This window comes from Musca vetustissima, unplaced genomic scaffold (assembly GCF_032173495.1).
Source record: "Musca vetustissima isolate MV318-11 ecotype Yass unplaced genomic scaffold, APGP_CSIRO_Mvet_v1 utg436892, whole genome shotgun sequence".
Classification (NCBI taxonomy): Eukaryota; Metazoa; Arthropoda; class Insecta; order Diptera; family Muscidae; genus Musca; species Musca vetustissima.
The window spans coordinates 1-22011 of record NW_026877540.1 but is presented as its reverse complement, the minus strand read 5'-3'; the positions used below and the strand labels follow the sequence as shown (position 1 = coordinate 22011).

At 32.3% G+C, this 22011-nt stretch overlaps 3 protein-coding genes and 2 long non-coding RNA genes across 5 annotated transcripts; 2 read left to right on the top strand and 3 right to left on the bottom strand.

The window, feature by feature from the left end:
* The first annotated feature begins 147 nt into the window (after positions 1 to 147).
* LOC133322145 (activating signal cointegrator 1 complex subunit 2-like) lies at positions 148 to 2695 on the top strand. The gene is made up of 6 exons (XM_061531193.1): positions 148 to 177; positions 243 to 326; positions 391 to 548; positions 611 to 1369; positions 1430 to 1570; positions 1645 to 2695. The coding sequence occupies exons 1-6, from the start codon at positions 148 to 150 to the stop codon at positions 2693 to 2695; spliced, it is 2223 nt and encodes a 740-aa protein (XP_061387177.1).
* Positions 2696 to 3950: 1255 nt separating this feature from the next.
* On the bottom strand, positions 3951 to 4931 carry LOC133322144 (lymphokine-activated killer T-cell-originated protein kinase). The gene has a single exon (XM_061531192.1). The coding sequence runs from the start codon at positions 4929 to 4931 to the stop codon at positions 3951 to 3953; it is 981 nt and encodes a 326-aa protein (XP_061387176.1).
* A 1930-nt stretch (positions 4932 to 6861) lies between these two features.
* LOC133322146 (uncharacterized) lies at positions 6862 to 7584 on the top strand. The gene is made up of 3 exons (XR_009754028.1): positions 6862 to 6990; positions 7074 to 7165; positions 7234 to 7584. It is a non-coding gene; the product is annotated as an uncharacterized LOC133322146 (long non-coding RNA).
* A 451-nt stretch (positions 7585 to 8035) lies between these two features.
* On the bottom strand, positions 8036 to 9459 carry LOC133322143 (uncharacterized). The gene is made up of 2 exons (XM_061531191.1): positions 9033 to 9459; positions 8036 to 8960 (listed from the first exon to the last, which is right to left on the bottom strand). The coding sequence occupies exons 1-2, from the start codon at positions 9330 to 9332 to the stop codon at positions 8148 to 8150; spliced, it is 1113 nt and encodes a 370-aa protein (XP_061387175.1). The 5' UTR covers positions 9333 to 9459; the 3' UTR covers positions 8036 to 8147.
* A 4653-nt stretch (positions 9460 to 14112) lies between these two features.
* On the bottom strand, positions 14113 to 20344 carry LOC133322142 (uncharacterized). The gene is made up of 3 exons (XR_009754027.1): positions 20242 to 20344; positions 15287 to 15393; positions 14113 to 14460 (listed from the first exon to the last, which is right to left on the bottom strand). It is a non-coding gene; the product is annotated as an uncharacterized LOC133322142 (long non-coding RNA).
* Between the last annotated feature and the right edge of the window lie 1667 nt (positions 20345 to 22011).

Sequence of the window (22011 nt, the reverse complement as noted above, 5' to 3'; positions counted from 1 at the left end):
TGACAAAAAATGCCACTCGAAAGTGCTAGTTGTACACCGATGTGCAATGTTGCCAACCATGAGAATTATTACTAGATAAAACTGTGACAGATGGACAGAATAAATTCATTCGATTCGTAGTTGGATGTGAAAGAATTTCCCGAAAGGATGACACCAAACGAAAGTAAAGTTATCAAGGTAAATCCCCCATTTTAATATTCCATTGTGAACAATATTAATGTATGTCTGTCTGTGTATTTTAGGATAATCCCGATAAAAAGTCTCTCAAGGAGTTGACTTTCTCTGTAATCGGCGACGATGGTGTTAGGCGAAATATTCCTGCATTGGTACATATTACATACCCATATGTATTCCAAGTACAATTAAAATGCATATAATTCTGGTTTTTAGGATAAACATTGGGCACCACGATCCATATTTTCCAGCTACACTGGCCTGGTAGTTTCCGGTGGCCATTTCAAGGAGGGAGCTGCCTTGGAGGAATGGAAACATGAAGCGGAAACTTTCAAAAATGATATGGAATTTTTGTTAAGCCTAAGCCAGCATGAGTAAGTCAGAATGGATCAACCGACATAAAAGAGTATTGAATATTAAAACTTTCCCTTTTTAGATTTTGGTCATATTTGTTGTATCAACAATCTGCCCTGGCGGCGATTGTTTCATTTTTACAAAAAGCCACACCATTCTATATAAATGTATTCACCGAATTACCTGCAGCCGAAATTCAAGAGCTCTATGAGTGTATTCTAAATCTGATTTTACGCATAATATGTCGCATACTCTCACCCAAGGAGTCCAACGAATCATGGTTGAAAAAAGACGAATTGAAGATGTTGATATACGAAAATTATCTTGTTTCCATTCCCATGCTTTTCGACCTATTAGTAGCGGTGGGAAATGCTACTCGTGAAAATAGTGAATTGCTGAAGAAGATTTTCGATAATCTTTTACTGCTACAACCGAATTATAAAAAGGATTTACAACATGCTTTAACCTATTTCCGCGTGGCATTCCGTTCGATACATACCCAAACGGAAAATGAGGGTTTTGAAGGTGCCGGTGGTGGTTTACCCGATGAATGTTGTGAAACGCCCTTTGATGATGTTGTCCTCTACACATTGGATTGTGCTTTCACATTGAGTGTGCTGTTGGATGTATGTCCCGCTGCCAAGCAGATATGTTCGGAAATTAAATTGGCACAAGTCATTGCCAACTTCTATGATAATACACTGCCGTTCCTTTATAAAAATATTTATGTGATAAATGAACAATCCAAAAGTCTTTTGTGGATAAATCATGCTCGTTTCCAGTTTTTGAAAGCATTTCGTTGCATTGCCTATTCTTATGTTGAAGCTGTTTTGACGAAACCGTAAGTTGTTTCTCATTTGGTCCTTGCAAAAAATCAATTAAAATTGTTTGTTGTTTCCAGAGAGACTGGTCTCATGGCAGCTGAGGAATTCATTGGCCTTATGACGGAATGTTTATCTGAACAAACATTTGTGGTTGATTATGAACGCCACTATCCCTTATCGTTTGATGTCGATATTTTAAAACAGGCCTGTCCAGATGTGTACGTTTTCTTTCAGATTTGACTTGCATGTTTCAATGGACCCTTATATTTATTTTATATTTTCTTTTAAATAGGGATAGTTTCAAAGCCGATTTTGTTGTTGATGGCTATCGCCGCGAATGTGCCAGTGCAGCAGTAGACAATATAAATAACAACAATATCAAAGAAGAAATTTACAATGAGAGTCCCAGTCCAACATTGCCAAATAGCTCAGAAGAAGCTGCCAATAACCTAACACCCAAGGATAACAGTAATTCGAACGAAACTTCTGCAACAAACAGAGATTTAGAATTAGAAGTTACAGTAGTGCTCGATTGTTTACCACACCTGGGCACTGGTTTTGTACGACGTGTGCTCAGCCGTTATTACAATGCCGAGGAGGCAATATCTGCAGTTCTGGAAAATAATTTACCACCCGATCTAGCTGAAGCTGATCAAACTGAAGTCTATATACCACCAGATCCCCAGGACAAAATCTATAAAGATACGGGTGTTAAACATTTTAATATCTTTGATGGCGATAAATACGATATAATGACTCAGGATAATCCTCAGTGTATTATAAAGAAGGGTAAAGGTATGCCGAATGTGCCCAAAGATGCTGCACAATTGCTCGATGATAAACGCGATTTGGCTGCCATACGACATAAATATCAAGAATATTCCTTGGTCACCGAGGGCGATGATGAGGCCGGAGAGAATGATGAATATAACGACGAATATGATGACAGTTATGAAGCTTTGCTGGAGAGTGAAACTCGTGTTGTAAAATCGAAAGATATGAAACAAGTTTTGGCAAATGTAGCCGATGAATCGGAAGATGATGAAAATGAATCGGAGGAGGAGGATGCGAGTCAAAAGGAAAATCGTAAAAATATGAACTTTTGTGAAAATCCAGAAGATATACGGGCCCGTTACGAAGCTAGGCGGCAAGCTAAATGGTCCAAGAAGGGACAAGCACCTCCAGCGCCACAAAACTTTGATGTGGTTGGCAAACAAAAGGGCCAGGGGCAAGAGAAAGATGTTTTGCGAAATCGCCAAAAGAAAGAGGCCAATAAATCGTCACGAGCCAATCATAATCGTAAGGCTGGTGCAGCCTTTAAACGTAGTAAGGGTATGCTTTAAGCACAATTTGATTTTAATGTGAAATTTAATAAAAAAAACAAAAATATGTAAATGGTTAATATGTAGTGTAAAAAATATGATACTAATAAAAATATATATATTTTTTATGAAATCACTTGAAAAGAAATTTAAAGATACGAATTTATATATATTTTAGAATATTATTTAGAGTATACCCTTTAAAATCCAGGCTTAAAATCGGGCATTCCATTCTCTTAATATTGGATGTTTAAAAATTTAAAGTTGTAACCCTAGAAGGAATGCGCTAATAAATCTTATCTTCCAACAAGGTGCAGGCTTGATAATTGTACATTGTGCGATGTTTGGTTCAAATCAGGTAGATATAACAAAAGTTATTTTCAACAAAATGTTGACACTTTTTGTGTGGGAGCTACCAGACGGAGTGGGCCTATGTTCCCATCTTCGATCTTGACTTAGATTCGTTAAAAATACGACGATGTGCAGAGTTTGGGCCAAATCGAACATTACATTCGCTTAATATTAGATTTTTAAAAATTGAAAATTTGTTAACAGAATACGTCATTTTGGACTCAATTCAACACGCTATGCAAAATTTCGCCTTAATCGATCAAAGATAATGTCTACTTGTTTACATTTAACAAAAAAATATTTTATATTTTACATATCTTGGAACTTGCAAATAAAGCCATTTTTCTCATACATAACATTTGTGTATATGTATATTGAGTATATGTAATAAAAATTTAGAATTCCATCTAACCATTTGTAAAAATTTCTTAAAAATCGGTTAAATATTCGCTGAGTTATTTGCATTTGAATTTAATCATGTTCCGAAATATACTTACTGTTCGGTGCTGGGCGCCTATTACCTGAAAATGAAAAACCACACAAAAATTGATTTATTTTAAACGGCAATTTTTTGCTCTGCCGGTTTGTTGTGAAAATCATAGCATACTTTTAGGCCAAGGCACATTCTGATTTTGTATGCAACGACGGCCTGACACATAATTTAGGTTTTTATCATGGAAAAACATTCTTAAAAATTAATCCTTAACTAACTCTGAACAAATTCTTTATAAAACACGTTTATATTCATCATAACCGTTGGGGAAAAATATCATTTAAAAATCTTACCCAAATATTAATTTAAAATCGGCCAAAATAAAACACAAATACAATTTGTTTAGTACTAAAAATAAAGAATATATATTTTAAAAATATTTTGAGAGTTGACTACAACTCTATCTATGAAAAAAATAAGAAAAACAAAATCTCAAGATTTTATTGTCAAAGAATCATATATGATTTTGGCACATGGTCGGTGTTTGGGATCTTCATTTGTGCACAAATAAAATAACTCCATTATGACGTTGTAATCTTCATGCAGCTCAAATGCCTGGGGTAATGGTGGTCGAGTACCATATGGCATCGTTGCATCCAATGGCTCCAAATCACTTTGTTCTAGGGAATTTTCTTCATCTTCATCCTTTTCAGTATCATCTAACCTTTGTGAGTGAGGCGGTATCAATGCTATGGTCTCATATATTATAAGACCCAAACTAAAAATATCAGCTTTACTGTCAATCACCTCTTCATCTTCGATAATTTCTGGGGCACACCAAAGTTCAGTGCCCACATATCTTAGTTCGGGATTTTCTTTGAAATCGATTTTGCCCTCCTTATTCAGCGGCAGGCTTACACCAAAATCACACAATTTACAGATTTCAAATTCGCCTTTAACCAAAATATTGTGCGACTTTAAATCCCCATGTAACAACATTGCCTCCGTGTGCAAATAATTCAAAGCACTCGATATATCGGTCAACATTTTCCTGATATCCTTAGCCGGCAAAGGCCCAGCGTCCTCTTCCAAACGTTCTTCCAGTATTGATCCCAACGATGTGCTACAACATTCCAAGGCCAAGCTATCAACTTCATCGTTATCCTTTTTTGCGATAGCACGAAACCCCACAATATTAGGATGTTTTAATTTGCGCAGAATTTCGGCTTCTTTTCGTATACGATCATTAAATATTTTGGAATTTTCACCATTTGTACGTCGGGTGCGTTGCGAGACACGTTTAATGGCCCACGGTGAACGTATTTGGCCGCTGGGTTTTGGTGATCTTTCCAAGAAGTACACATTAACTCCGGTGCCATAACCAAGTGTTTTCATCAATGGAGAGGCTGGCACCTGTAGTGGTGTGTTAACTTCTAGGTGAAGATTTCTGAGGGGTTTCCTAGGTGTCTCCATATCGGTAAAATACTATTGGGAAAATATTGAAAGTTTAAAAAGAACGCGCTAGAAGGCAGACAACAAAGCGGAGTGATTTCTTTGGCGGCGCATGGCATATTAGTTGAACGGCGGCGGCACGCCGACGACGCAAAATGTAAAAAAAACAAACGTCATGAACAAACGTAAAAACAAACCAGACGTCACACAAAAACATATATTTTTTCGAAATAAATTACAATTTTTACCTTCTTGTGAATTTTTTTGTATTTGAAAAATATAATATAATAATAAATACGAACTTTATTTCATTTCGACCAAACTGGCGTCCATTTTTAGCCGGTTTGAGTAAATAAATTCGGCGGCAGCACGTCGCCGTTTCCTTAAAGACCCCACCTCTGCTAGAACAAAGACATAGAAATCATAAAGACTCGACAAAATGCATACAAAGACATAGATGCATATTGACAAAATAGTTTATGAAAACATATCCAGGGGGAATCAGGTATAACAGAGGCATGTTAAGAATAAAAACGCCAATACGCGAAAATGTCTGTATAAAATGTAAATAAAATCACAGGTCTGCACTCAAAATATATCGGGTATGTTCTGGAACTCATGCGTGTTCTTTTCACTTCACACATACACTTCACCTCAGAAGCTACCTCCTGTTCTGCTTCTCACGTGAATTGAAATTTTGAACTGCGACAAAAATAAACGTCGACATGGTACTTTGCAGAAGTAGTATTGCCATACAATATAAACTGTATTCGTTTTTAACATTGTTTCTGTAATTTATTAGTAATTCCGTTAATTCTAACTATAATTTTATTATTATTTTTTAATATTTTATTATTCGCAACATAAAATATATGTATTAAAAACTCTGCAATATCATTAATTTGTTGATTGATTTAAGGGGAACATTTGGTAACCCTATCTTCTTCGGCCTTACTTAAAATCAGCTGTCTGTGTCAAGCAAGAAATTCAGTTGAAGAAAATTCAAGACAAACCTTAGTATCTATTTAAAATTTGTTTTTAATGGTGTTTCATGTTTATTTTGTGATTTTAAACAATTTATACGCATTAACAACATATCAATCTATCATCATGTTCCTTTATTATTTCAAAAAAGATTTTATTTTATATGGAAAAACATGAATACACCCGACTCTCACTATGAAAATGTAAGTGTAAAGAATACACCTCAAATGGGTGTAAAGTGTGTTACAGAACACCTCGGCGTGTGTTCGATACACTTCTGCCGTTGAAGTGAATGCCAGAACATGCCCGTATGTTTTCATTTTATAAGCTTAAGATATAGCACTAAAAACGTTTAATAGTGTTTGCTCTGTTGTTATGATATCGTAACAACAGAGGAAAAGCCATCTGTTGGGAATTGTTTACGTATCGATTGTCCTATCTTTATACTTTTATGTCTTTTATGTTGATACGTAAGCAATTTCCAACAGATGGCTTTTCCTCTGTTGTTACGATATCATAACAACAGAGAGAACAATATTAAACGTTTTTAATGCTATATCTTAAGCTTATAAAATGAAAATACATATTTTGAGTGCAGGCCTCTAATTTTATTTACATTTTATTCACACATTTTCGCGTATTGGCGTTTTTATTCTTAACATGCTTCTGTTAACCTTGATTCCCCCTGGATATTTTTTCATAAACTATTTTGCCAAAATGCATTTTGTCGAGTCTTTATGGTTTCTATGTCTTTGGCTAGAAGTAGATTAGGGATAAGTGAATCGACTTTCGACTGATCGACATTTTGTATTGAAAAATCTAAAAGTCGACTTTTGATTTTTTAAGAAATCGCAAATTCATCTTTTCGAATCAATTTTCTTCATAAATACTTGGTTTATTTTCACCAAACCCAAATTGCTCTAAAATTATACATTCCACAATTTTATATTCAGCCTTAAGGCGGGATCACATGATTGCCGCAATGCGCCAATTATTGGTGCATTTTATATGCCAATCGTGTGATTGCACAATTTATTGTCCAATGCGACAATCAAAAATAAATTGTGCTGATTTGCGGCAATCAAATACAACTCTGGTACGACAATCGTGTGAACTGTTAATAGACAACCTTGCGCAAATTTAAAGTTGAAAAATGCGTCAATATTTATTGTTTTCTAGTGCGTCAATCAAAGAAGACAATACGCGTCAATAACCTGATTTTTTTTAAATAATATTTTTTCTTGTGTTTGTACCGTCAACATTTCTTTGTCGTAAGTAAAGTAAAGTTAATTTAAATTGTTGTATTTGCTATAATTATGTTCATATTATGTATTTGCAGCTTTAATATGGAATTCGGTGATTGCATTGTATACGAAAATTCAGCTGAGCTTGAGTTCTTTTCCCCCGATCAGCAACCAGAAACACCTGTGCCGAAAAAAAGAAAAAAACCAAGTGTAATTTGTTCCTGGACCTACACTGCAATACAGGAGCTGATACAAGCTGTGGAACAGCATCCATGTGTTTGGCAGTATTCATCCACCGAGTACAAAGATAGGAATAAACGGGAGCAGGCATGGCGGGAAATTGAAAAAATGTGTACAGGGCACACGGTGGAAGACTGCAAGGCCAAATGGTGCAACATTAAAACGGCCTTTCAAAATGTAAAAAAAAACTAAAATCAAAATCTGGTCAGGGAGCCGAAAATACCATACCACATTGGCCGCATTGGTCTGCAATGCAACTTTACAACGACCACTCTGTGTCAAAAATGTCAAGTACAGTGTCAACATTAGATTTGGATGACTCTGGAAGTACTTCACAACATGCCGCTGCTGAGATTGTAAAGGTAGACAAAAGTGACATTTTGCAGCGTGCAGTTAAGTGTTTAGATGCGGAGGAAGATAATTGGCACGCGATTGGGATGTATTTGGCATCACAAATGCGAGAAATTGCCAAGAAAAACAAGAAGGCTGCGAACAAACTGCATTTCCAGCTTGTCAAAGTCGTAATGGATGCAGCTTTGGAAGCTGAAGAAGATGATTAAGCCTTGATAAATTTTTTGCGTTATATTTCATTTTTTAAATTGAATTTTTATAGTATGTATATGTAAGTTTTTGTTTTGTTATTTTGTTTGCAATATTGAAGTACCTTCCTAGTCCGTATTTTTTTAGATACTAAAAATGAATTAAATAAAACTAGTAAATTTTCTGATTTTAAATTAAAGTTTAAATTTTATTTGATATATAAAATTATTTATATATTTTTATATTGCCAGCTCAATTCTCCAATAGGAGACATGAAATACTTTTCCATTTCATCCCGAACAGCCTTTGCTTCACTTGTTATATAAGAACTTGGAACATTTTCTGTTCCACTCACAGCATCTAGTGGGAAGTCATTTCGCCATGTACCAGGAATTAAAGCACCGTCCTCATCGTAGCGATCAACAAGCAACGACGTTGTATAATTTAAATTTTTTTTTAACAAAAAATTGTGTAATGCACAGCAAGCTAGAGTTGTAGAGGTTGTTTTCTCTGCATTAAGCTTGGAAGGGCGTGAAAAAATTTGAAATCGCTTGACCATTATGCCAAATGCATTTTCTACAACACGTCGTGCTCTCGATAGCCTGTAGTTAAATATTCTCTGCCCTGCAGATAAACTTTTACCAGGATATGGCTTCAGCAAATGTTTCTGCATGCGGAAAGCATCATCCGCAACCAAAACAAATGGAACATTTGCTTGACGACCTGGCAATGGTTTTGGAAGTGGCAAATTTAGCTCATTATTGTTTAAAGCACGTTGAAAAGTACAGTCTCCAAAGACTCCACCATCCGACACACGACCATTACAGCCAACATCAACGTATAAAAAGTTGTATTCGGCATCAACAACTGCCATTAGCACTATACTATGTGTACCTTTATAGTTATAGAAGGTGCTTCCTGAATTAGGTGGTGCTATAATTTGCACATGTTTGCCGTCAACCGCCCCTATGCAGTTCGGGAAGTTCCATAGTTTGTTAAATTTGAAAGCAACGACATTCCATTCTTCCTGCGTGGATGGTATCTACATACATATCAAAAGAAATAATAAGTCAATTAAAAAGCATAAATATGTGTGTATTTAGATTTTTCATACCTTTATGTATGCACCTTTTAACGCTTTATAAATAGCATCACAAACAATTGGTACGAAAAGTGATATGGTATTTGGGGCAACACGGAAGAAGACCGAAAGACTTTTATAACTGTCACCAGATGCAAGAAATCGAAGTGTCACAGCTAAGCGTATTTGTTCGGGAATAGCCTTTCGCATGTTTGTGTCTTGTTTTTTAATATATGGTGACACTAGTTGCAACAATTCGATAAACGTTTCGTCATCCATCCGGATAAAATTTTTAAACAAAAACTTTTGGTTTTCGATTTCCCGGAATTCCATTAATGTTTTGTCATATGCACCATCAGTGCTTCTTTTTGTGAGCCACTCTCTGACCCACGTACTTCTATTTACTTTTTTTTCTTTTCTTTCCTTTCATTTTTCTCATCGTCAAATGCACACACCATAATTATAGCTGCTGCAATTTTCTTTTTTTTTAAAGAACACATCTTAATAAAACAAATTTTTAAATGCTTTAACATTTTTAATAAACAAACTTTGACACATAGCAGCTGCTTCTGATATTTGCCGTGTAGTAGAACAATCGTGTGACTGAAGTTGGACAATAATTGTCACTTGATGGTTTTGAGACAATATGCGGCAATCAAATTTATGAAAAGTTGGACAATCATGTGACCGCAGAGAATTTGATTGTGACAATTTATTTATTGTAGTAAAACTTTGGACAATAAAAATTGGTTTAAATTGGCGCATTGCGACAATCATGTGATCCCACCTTTATTCTTGACATCAATTCACCGTGAATGTGTTCGTTATTCTGAACCAGAACATGCAGCGAATTTGTCCGCATTTTCACTTTCCCCTTATTCTGACTTAAATTCGAAAGCGAAAAAAATCCGCTTTGGGGGAGAATTAGTTATTCTGAATTACGGGGAGTGGGAGAATGTGATGGCATTTTGTGCGAAATTTAAAGGGAGATGGCTACAAAAATATAAGTTTTAAATATTTTTATGAAAAATATCTACACAATATTTTATTACGAATTTGAATATTATAAATTGTTGTATGAATATTTTTAATTCAAAAACAACAAATAAAATGTCATTGGAAATCCTATTGAAAACGATGCATGCTCATCCAAATATTGACGCGGAATGTATAAAGGCAATAAGAAATATTTATGCCGATTCTAATGCAATTTGGATGCGAAATACAGATATTTTGTATGAGGATCTCTCTCTTCAAAACAAAATATTACAAATTATGGAAAAACCGCATATCCAAATTTTCCTAATGAGCCGCTTAACAGTAAAAAACTCAAGCTACAGAAATATGTTTTTCTCGCATTTTTGCTTCTCCATATATACATTCAGAATAAGGTAAGAATATGAAAGCAATTTTTTTCACAAGCGAGATTTCTCCCTAGCGAATATCCAGGATAAGGCCGACTGTTTAATCGGTTTAGAACTTTGATGCATCTTTAGAAAAACTCTTACAGATGTTATGCTTATGGGACGGATAGTCTTTTGAAAAATTCTTTTAAAAATCATTTTTTACATTATTATTTAAATCGTTATATAATTGAAGATACTCACCACCATTTGCTACCACAAATGCAATCAAAAATATTAAAATATCAAATAATTTTAAGTTTTGTTGTTGTTGTTTCAGACCTATTGAAATCAAATTTTTTTACAAAGAAAACAAATTAACACAACGCACACATGAAGCGGAAAAAATAAGAAAATAAATTGATAAAAGAAAAATTAACAAAAGTTACACACTAAAAAAAAACTGACCTTATTTATATATGTTTATCATCATCATTTTTTTATAACTGCAATTGGAATTTAATTTGTTTGTCATTGGTTTTTATTCTTATTTTTTATTTGTTTTTTTTTTGTGTCTGCGGGCATTTCAATCGGAGTTGTTTGTGGGATTTTTATTCGAATTTAATTTAATTTGGTTTTTTGGGGGGGTGTTGTATTCTTTTTTTTAATTTTATGTTTTCTGTTAGCAGATTTAATATGTATATAGTACTTCATCCATTATTAAATACATTATTATTTTAATATATTATTTATTTTAAATTTATTTTTTTTTGTTGTTTTATTTTATAAATAATAATAAAAAATTGCTTCAAATTTACAATAGCATTTTGTTGATTTTTTTTTGTAATGGGTTGTTTTTTTTTTTTTTTTGTTATTTTTCTTCAGAGAATTTTGTCTTTATTTATTTTTTTAATGTAAACTAACATTGTTTTGTGTAGTTGTTGTTGTGTGTCTGTGAATAATTTTAATTCGAAAGAAGATCATTTTTTGATGTTCATTTTGTGTGTATGTGATTACTGTTTTTATTTTGTTTAAAGAAAAAAATTTTCACACAAAAAACTAAATAAAATTACATTATTTATATATGTCAAAACAAGTATCTCTATTTAAATAGCAAACCCAAAGTTTGAAAACTTAAATTAAATATTTTTTACAAACTTAATTATTACATATATTTAGATTAGAAGTAGTTGAGGTATAACTAAAATATATGTAAAGGCAAAGAAAATTAACTATAAACTAATATTTTTATTGGATCACTTTTTCATTTTGAAAATAAAAATTATATTTTTTTATTAATTTCAAATATATTTGTTTATATATTATTAAAATATAAGAAACATGATATAATAAAAATACATATGAAGAAATTAATGCACTTAATGCGAATGACAACATGAACATATAGACAAAAAATGTTTGCTGAGAGAGAACAGAAAAAAGGATTTTATTTGTTGTGAAAGAGGGAAAACATATTTTTATTAATTTGGGCCAGGAAAAAAAAATATTTTTCATTAATTTACTTTTAAATATTTTTAGTCAGTTTTACATTTTTCAATTATTTTTTTTATTGAAAAAATTGTTTTTATTAGTCTTTGCCTAAAAGTATGCAACGTAAATGGAGTTATTTCTCAATTACTGTAATGACGGCCAAATAAATATAGTTGCCTATGAAAATTGCCAGAGTTATCACAGTGACAAAAAAACAACATTTGCCATTATCAGCTGCGGCTACCTAAATGTTTCGGGGTTTCCGATCGCTAATTTTGTCAATATTTATAGCATTATTTAAAAAAAATATATATTTTTTAATAAGAGTATATGCAATAAAAATGGTTGTAATTTTTAGGGACAATACACAATTGGATAATAATTTTCGTTCCATCGAAAAAAATCCAATTACGACAAGGCGGCTTTCATTCACGAGTCAGAGCAGGGGGGAAATAATTCCGTAATTATCCCAGTGCTCAGAATTTTTTTTATCGCTGGGGTAAAACTTACGTTATTTTTAAAAAATTCTGTTCACTTTTTCGCCAAACTGAAAGTGTTTATATAGAAAATATGACATAATAAGCCACAACTAGATTGATTGACCTTTGTTTATTTTGTGTAAAGCCAAACTAACTACTCACCTTTCTCGCAAACACGATCAAATATACTTACACTGTTTATAAAATTTCCAACTATATTATGGCATTACGTACGTATGGGCCTATAGTACATTCTGGACATGATCGCGGAACAAGTCAGTAAATTGATTGAGACATTCTGATATTTACGACCCCTATTCTACACATATCGATGTCATACAAGGATATCAACGTCATTTTGTTGGTATTTATGAATTTCTAAAAATTGAATGAGAAAATTGTGCATTCTTTAAATTAATATAAATATCAGAGCAAATCGAGAAATTTAATTAATCATCCAGTTGCACAACTAAATTCCCATTAGCCGTTTCCCTTGGGAATGATCCCAGTACCTTCCGAAATTATTCAGGGCATCATCACTGCGCTACGTTGCTCACTATATACCTGCTGTTGGATGTATACCCGAAATAAAACTTTACTTTCTATTAGAGGCAAAGATACTAGCGAATGATTGTGATGAGCCAGCCAGGGAAGAATGCCGGCAGAGGTGAAACATACAGACCGATTTCACATATGTCCCTACTAGTAAAATACTCTTGAGGAACTATTCCATCGACATGGAAGAAAAACAGATTTCTGGTTGTCCACAACAGCATTTCACACCACATCCACATATGATGACCAGAACATATACTGTAAAAACCTTCGATCGAGATTGAAAACTCGGATTATCAACTATGATCAGGTCAGGACATTAACCTGAAAACTACAAAAGGCAGACTAATGTAGATTATCTACATTAGAAGGCAAAAATCACCCTCAAAATGAATAGAATTCTACAATATATACATATATATCTATTTCCAAATTGAAGGCAACTGTTATGGGGTAATCATGAACATAACCAGGCAAATTAAATATCCCCAAAATTATATCGAAAAACACAAAAAAAAAAATTAAATTTTTTGAAAATGTTCAACGCCTCAGAATTGAAACCGAATATGAAAATGAGGAAAAAAAAGGCAGTGAGTAATGATAAAAGGATAATGATGTATAGTAATGGAAGAAAAGTGGAAACCATTTGTGAAAATCAACGGAGCCATACAAAACAACATATTTTGTTTATCAATGAAATTAAAGATTAAAGTTTTGATTTGTTTTTTTTTTCATTTTTGTTTTTAATAGGTTTCTTTTTATATTTTTCCGCTTTTCTTTTTTGTTGTTGTTTTCTTGATGGGTTTTTGTGTTTTTAATCTTGTATACAAATTAAACTGTTGTTGTTGATGTTGCTGATTTGCCCCCTCGTAAAAAGGCCTAAGTTGTTATTAAATTATATAAGTTGTGATTTGTTTCTTTTGTTTTTTTTTTTTTTTGTTTTCATCTTTTTTTGTTTTACTCTTACTGCTTTTTTGATCATCATCTTGGTTTTATCATTATCATCATATCATTTAATAATATATCATGTTATCAATCTTTTTTGTTTGTTGTTGTTGTTTTGTTTTTAATTTAATTTATAATAGAATTATAATAATTTATATAATAACGCAAAAAAATAATAAATTGGTAATAATAAAAAAATAAAATAAAAAATATTTTAAATGTGGTTGGTTTCTTCCTCTTCTCTTCTTCTTGTTTTATCTTTTGTTTTTATAATAAATCATAATAATAATGCTAAATTAATAATGTATGTATAATATAATTTTTATTTTTTTATGGATTTTTTAATGTTTTTTTTTTGTTTTGTTTGTTTAACTTTAAATGTTTTTAAATTACAACGGAAGTGTCGGTGTATTAGTAGTTGGTGTAGGCGTCAGCATTGACGCGGATGGAGGATAACGCAACGTATGTTGTGACGTTGCCTGTTGTATATAATCCTGACTTGGATTATTTAGAACGCTATCCCTTGAATTTGAATGTGAAGTGGCGCGTAGCAATGTAACTGCTTCGCGTTCTGGACTACATTGAACACCATCTAGTCATTTTTGACGCGATGATTTCTTCTTCTTTCGTTTAAAGAAACAACAACATCTGTAAGGAAATTGAAATGGGAAAAGGTGTTTTAATTTAATTTGTTTTATACAAAAATGTTATGTAATAAGAGCTCTGTAGATACAGACCAATTAGTGTATATAAAGACATATGGTCTCCAAATATACCATTTGGTCTTTATAAAGACGTATGGTCTCTATACATACCAATTTGTCTTTATAAAGACCTATGGTCTCTATACAGACTAATTAGTCTTTTTGAAAACCTGTAGTTTCTATACATACCAATAGGACTTTATAAAGACCCGTGGTCTCTATACAGACCAATTGGTATTTATAAAGACATGTGGTCTCTATACAGACCAATTGGTCTTTATAAAGACCCATTGGTCTCTATACAGACCAATTGGTCTCTATACAGACCAATTGGTCTCTATACAGACCTGTGGTCTCTATACAGACCTGTGGTCTCTATACAGACCTGTGGTCTCTATACAGACCTGTGGTCTCTATACAAACCTGTGGTCTCTATACAGACCTGTGGTCTCTATACAGACCTGTGGTCTTTATAAAGACCCGTGGTCTCTATACAGACCAATTGGTCTTTATAAAGACCTGTGGTCTCTATACAGATCAATTGGCCTTTATAAAGACCTGTGGTCTCTATACAGACCAATTGGTCTTTATAAAGACCAATTGGTCTCTATAAAGACCTGTGTGTCTATACAGACTAATTAGTCTTTTTGAAGACCTGTGGTCTCTATACACACCAATAAGTCTTTATAAAGACCTATGGTCTCTATTAAGATCTAAGGTAATTTTAACTGAATGAATCTGTTAACCTATAACTTGGGTGGTTTACTTACTTTGTTTCATCGACTAATTCAACTTCAGGCTGTTGCGTTATGGGAGTATTTGAGTGACCAGCAGTGGGATCGTCCGCATTTAATTCGCCATTTGTCGAACTCACAACCTAGAAATGGAAGAAAACAACAAAAAAAGAAATAAAATATAAAGCATTAAAGTTAAACATTGCAAAGAAGGAAAATCCTCCCCCGTCATCAAAATGAGGGGGGACGACAATAAAAGGAAACACAAGTATACATATTGACATAAACTCTGGAAACGTTTACAAGATGTAATATAAGAGAACAACAATAGTACATAGTAAAAGAAAATATCGGTGGTGTGGAAATTCATATGATTTCAATATCTTATTTAAATGCTGATTTAAGTGGAAGAAAAAAAGTAAAAAGAAAAAAAAAACAAATTAACCTATTCAAAAATGTCAGTTAAAATTGCTGCTGCTTCTTTTGAAGGGAAGAATGGGAAATGGAAGGGAAAATCAATTAAACCTAAATCAGCATTTTCTTAACCAATTCCACCCATTTCGTACTAAAAACAATTACAGCAATGAACACAAAACATTAACACCAAACACTAATCAAAACATATAGATAGAACACAGAGGACACCACTAAATACTGACATTTACTCTAAATACCTTTTTATATATATAATTTTTTTTTTTTTTTTTGTGAAAAAAAAACTTAAAAGAACCAAAAAAATACATTTGCTTGCTTTCCGATGTCTCTCAAAACTATAATTTAACTTAAAACTAGAAATTTTATTAGCTTCCGTCTTTTTTTATTTTTTGTTGGAAGGTGTTGGAGCGATAGGGGAAGAATTGTTATATGATGCAGTTTGTCATCATCATTAGTTTTCATTGCTTGTATCTTTTTTGGATTGATTGCTTGAGTTGGCAGTATTAGTGGGAGCAACAACAGCAGTGGTAGCAGCAGCAGCAGTAGCTGGAACAGCAGTAGCAGCCTTAACTGATTTCTCTTCCTCGCTACGGTATGCCTCAAAGGGACTATCATCGTCAGATGATGAATCTTCGGGTAATTTCTATATTAAATTTTAATTCAAATTTGTCCAGAAAAAATAAAAAAGTTTTTGAATTTCTTTACTCAAATTAATCCTCACAAAATAACAACATAAAGACATAAGAAAGGTTTTATTTTTGTGGGTGCTTTAAGAGAGGGCATTTATTTTTATCAAAACTATGTCATTGTCGGCATGCAATTATTTTGTTAAAAAATTTCAAAACATTCCATATTAAAAATAACATCATGCATTAAAATAAAATTTGAATGTAAATGGATTTTGTTTTTATTTTATTTCGTTTAACCTAATAATCATTAGTGTAGTTGTTTAAGATAATTTTTTGGGAGTGAATATATATCAGGGAGGAAAATGCTCAAATTTCATAATAGTTGGTAAATAAATTTTTAATTCAACACTGTAACTTTTGCAGAAAAAAAACTCCGTAACTTTTACTAAAATTTTTTTGAGACTATTGAGAATATCCGCAACCAAATTGGCTGCAATTTAGTAATTGTTTGTGGTTAGGAATCTGAATCAATTTTTGTATACCCTAACAAATGTCCCTACCAAAATGTAAATATATATCGGTCCACTTTAAGGTATAACGTGCATTTAGCTATAACAATTGTTGGTATATTCGACAATTTTTTCAATAAAATTGACAACTGATATGTTGGATTTTGACTGAGTAGAAAAATCTCCATCATAAAATACCCTTATATATCGATTTACCTTTAGGTATATAGTCCATATAAAATATATATCCCAAACAATGTTTGTTTGGTATTTTAAGGATTTTTGACAGATACTGACTCATAGTTGGATATGACAAACATTTAACGATAACCCCAATTTTTACCGAATTTTAAGATTTTAGTAAAATTATGCATCCCTTTGCTCCTTTTTTCGTAAAATTTTATTATAAATATACATTTTTTAATGTTACTTATGATTGTGCATTATTTACGAAAAAAATGTCTACTTTTTATACACTGTATGCTCTACAAGAATCTATCTACACAAAGAAGTGCACTGATTTGTGGAACTACAATAGATTCAAAAAAATACTGCTGCTGATAATTGTATTGAAAAAGGAAACACATTACAAAACTATACCCTACACCATATATAAAAAATGAAATATGGATGTGAATGGTATATGTAATTCGTGACAAAAAAGTACCGAACAAAAAAGAAAATAACGTAAACGTTGAATATATATTAATAAAATCAACAATACATATTATTTATAACCTAACCTCAAATGTTAAATGTAGTGGTTGATAATTACAAATGGAACACAACTATTGATTTATTCCCGTAGTGCAATAATCTACTATTTGTACTATTTTCTTCGATATTGTTGTAAAAATGCAGATTCTTGTAGTACGGCAACAGATCATATGTTATTCAAAGGAAACTGTCTTTATTTAAAAGAAAAAATCGATGTTATCGATAAAATCTATTTTTGTTACTGCAAATCTCTACATTATAATAATTCATATAAATCAAGAGTTTTCCTTTTTTTTTGAGGAATAGAAAACCGGAATGGATGTACTTCCCAATTCAATATAAAAATTTTATTAAAAGTAAACACAGTTGATGATATATTAATTAAACTAATATAACAAACAATAATTATTAAAGGCAGTTTTCCACCTTTGGATCCCTAGCATATATGGCAGCAGAGAGAAATATAATTTTGGCGGGAAAAAGGAACGAAAAGATGTTTATGGGAGTATACGGTGTTTATGGATGGACCAGGATATAAATAAGGAAAAAGTCGGATAACAATTTATTGTCATGTCCGATGACAACGTAGAACCCCTTGTTAATGGAAGTATTTTGTATAAAACAATGTTGGTATGTACACCCTTTGAATATCGTTGTGATGAACATATTAATGACTGTCAATTTCAGAAAATTTCGGGCGGAACAACACCCAGAAAAAGGAACTTCTATAAAATAATCATATTCAATGCATGAAAATTAATCTGAATTCCATCGGAAAGCCATCATGACTTAATAGGCTCATTTACAGCTCACCCGGTGACTACGTCTAGTAGGAAAATTATCGCATCTGGAACTCGATGAGGCTTCTCAACAAAGCCACCATAGCCTAATGCTATGGTGGCTAGGTGAGGTTTATTAACAAATGATTAATATGTTTTTTTATGATCGGATTTGGATGTATTGCTCTGGAAAACGTATGCTTTCAAAATTATCTTGACTTTGGAGGCCAATTTTCAGCTCGATGGATACGTCGTCATGTAGCAATATTGTCGCATTTGGGACTCGGAAATTCCAAAAAGTTATTGTCGAGAAGCCTCTATCCTAATCCCATGGCGGCTTGGTGGATTTACACATGATAAATACTATTTTATGATCGAAGAGATGTTGCATGGAATTGATCTGGAAATGGTTTGCTTTTAAATCGGCGTATCTACGTGGCACTTAAGCAATGAAACCATTGCTGTTTAGGGGAAAAGTTTCCGGACTTCACCTTGTCTGGAAGAGGGCACCTCCTCCTCTTTTGGGCCACTTACAAGAAAATGTATACTTCAAAATCCCAACGTCGATTTAAGACCTCAAAGATATAAAACATGAGAATATTGAAAATATAGGACAGCTGCCTTTTAGCAAGGTTATCCTCTGAGAAAACAAAATGTTAGAATATGCTCATATAACCATGAAAATACCTGAAACGGAACCGGACGGACCTTCGTGTCTGTACTGATAGAATCATATCAGAAAAGCCAAAATTGTCGCATCTGGGCCCCAGAGGAAATTAAAGAGTTCTTGTTGAAAAGCCTCTCCAAAGTCGATTTAAGACCTCAAATATATATGTCATGTGGATATAGAAAATATAGGACAGCTGCCTTTTATCAAGTTATATGGTCCTGTAAGCGTCTTTTAACTTATATTGTTTTCCATTACTAATGCCATACTTTCCCCTCTTTATTTTGAAATAATATTTGAATACAAAAATAAGACTTTTATTATAATTGACCAAGTTTTTTTTCTTTTTTGGACAAGCCAATAGTTTTGTTTTTCCTCTAAAATATCGCGCGAATAAAAATAAATTTGAGAAAATCGTTTTGTTGATGAACATGATGATAATTCAATGATTACTACCCCTACCATCCAAAAAATATGGTGTAAGGTGGGTGTATTGAAAAATATATATTCAAACAATGTCTAACTAAGAAAAGCCAAAAAGTACTAAGACGACAAATTGTTTTTGTTGTCCACACAACAACACATATTTATACAAATTTTAGGTTAGGTTTTCAATTGTTTTTTTTGTATTAGATACCTTGAATGAATGTAGAGTAAATCAAGTGAAAACATTATAACTGAAAACACCAAAAATATAAGAGTCTGTTGTTGAGGTTGTTGTGGTTGGTTGGTTGTTGTTGTTGTTGGAGGTGTAAAGGGGTAGGGAAGTAATAGAGTAGAATATAGGCAAAAACGTACGTACAACACACAAATTGTAAATTGTAGAAAAAACAAGAACAAGGTCAGGAAGGAAGAAGAATAAGACAAATAACAATAATAAAAAAGTAAAATGTTTGACGCGAAAAGGATACACAACATTTGTTTTGGGGGAAAACCATAAAATTCAAAACATAAGACAAAGAAACAAAATAAATATTTGGAACAACACACATAACCTTTAATTTATACAATGAAATACAATTTTGAAAAATAACTTTCTAAACATAATTCAAACATTTTTTTTTTCGATTACAAGACTGAACAATGAACGTTTTTTTTTTCAATATATAATATGTTTGCTTTAATTAATTTTGTATTTAATTCCAGTATATTGTTTTTGTTTTTACAGAAGAGCCAGACGAGACAAACAATAAAAGGAAAATAGAGAAAGAAAAAAGAACAACAAAATGATGTTCGACACTCAATAACGACTTACCTGTACAGAACCATGCCTATCGGCAGGCGTAAGATTGCCCAGTGTAGCACCTGGTTTGGGTACATCTGGCCACGCGGCAACACCTCCTTTGGCATTTGTCTGTGTTTTTAGGACGTTCGAGTTTGAATTCATTGCGTTTGGTGTCAAATTTTTTGGGTGATAGATGATTGGTTGGGAATCAAAAATGTGTCATCCACAATGGTAGAGGAGTGTTTTTTGTTTGGAATAGTTTTCGAATCAATTTGAAAGGTACGCAGCACCACACACCCATTTCGTACCCACACCACACACATTCATAGTTGTTGTTGTTGTTTTGTTAAAATGTTGAAAGTTTGTTTTGAAATGTCATTGGAAAGGAGGTGTTACAGTTCGTTTTTTAATTTGAATTTTGTTGGTTTTATTTTTTTGTTTTGGAAAAATTATGAAAAAAATAAAAATAAAAATTGTTGTATGAGTTTCACAATAATTCCACATGACATTGTTGTTGCTACATATGTATTTGTTTTTAGAGAAAGAGCATCTAATGGAAATAAGTAATGTGAACAATGTATTGCTGTTGTTGTTGTTGTCTCATAATGTATTGAAACTAACCTTGATACCAAAAATTAGGGAAATAAAGTATATAGAGAGGAACAAAACCGAAAAGCCAAAAAACAAACAAATCCAAAAATACAATGTCATAATTATGAAATGGAAATGGAAAAGCGTTCAATTTTTCTTTTTACCAGAAAAACAATTACTGCTACCATTTTACTGGAAAATTAGATTCTTAGCATTACTTACTAGCTTAAAACTCGCGCGAGAATATGAATTTGCAAATTTGTAAGCTTTCGTAGACTACCAGTTTGCTTAATATTTATTTTTGTTGTTGTAATGTTATGGTTAGTTAAAGCGTTTACAAACACAATACAAATATGAATATTGTAGTAATTTAATAAAAATGTCCTCTAATTGAAATGTACATATATTTTTGTTATTTTCAACCATCACCAATGTTCGGAATTAGTATATAGAACAGAATAGAATATATGTAAATATATAAAACCAAAACCAAGTTTTTTTTTTGAGAGGACCAATTACACAGTGACACATTTTTCAACTTTAAAATCTTGAACCAATCGAGACCCCCAAAATCTTGAAGCTTGTGATGGTGGAAGAAAATCCCTAGCTGGGTTTTGCATTATTAGCTAAGGATTTCTTTTAAATTAATTTTTAAAATATTCGACTGGGGCGGATTTTAGCACAATTTTCGAATAATACGTACTTATTATTGAGTCTATATCTCGTGAACTATTCGAAATATTGCTTTTCTCTCTTAAGCAATATTTTTCCTCTTAATTAGGTCTACAAATTTTCTCTTGAGATAAAATCAATAAAACAACAACATCAAACTGAAAATAGCACAACTGCAAAAAAAATTAAAATTTAGACATACTTTTTCCATGTTTTTCACACTTATTTCAGAAACTGCTACTGACTCGGACAAAAAATATATGACAAAAATATAGCCAATAGCAAAACAAACAACTCTTCTTAAAACCCCGATTTCATTCGTTGACTCCTTCACATAGTGATAGCCTCACAATTTCATCAAAATGAACCAAAGAAATTCACTCCCAATTGTATGTTTATAGAAATAAAAATTGCTATGCTTTTTCAAAAAATAGGTACAAAATTGAAGTAAAAATTAAACATGGAAAAAGTAAGTCGAAATTTTAATTTTCTTGCAGTTGTGCTATTTTCAGTATGATGGTGTTGTTTTATTGATTT

Excerpts from the sequence above, each read along its gene's own strand:
- LOC133322144 (XM_061531192.1), bottom strand. The coding sequence starts at position 4,931 with ATGGAGACACCTAGGAAACCCCTCAGAAATCTTCACCTAGAAGTTAAC.
- LOC133322145 (XM_061531193.1), top strand. The coding sequence starts at position 148 with ATGACACCAAACGAAAGTAAAGTTATCAAG. Across the intron at positions 178-242 it reads ACGAAAGTAAAGTTATCAAG|GATAATCCCGATAAAAAGTC; the intron begins GTAAATCCCCCA and ends TGTGTATTTTAG. Across the intron at positions 1,571-1,644 it reads AAACAGGCCTGTCCAGATGT|GGATAGTTTCAAAGCCGATT; the intron begins GTACGTTTTCTT and ends TCTTTTAAATAG.
- LOC133322143 (XM_061531191.1), bottom strand. The coding sequence starts at position 9,332 with ATGGAATTCCGGGAAATCGAAAACCAAAAGTTTTTGTTTAAAAATTTT. Across the intron at positions 8,961-9,032 it reads TAAAAGGTGCATACATAAAG|ATACCATCCACGCAGGAAGA; the intron begins GTATGAAAAATC and ends ATATGTATGTAG.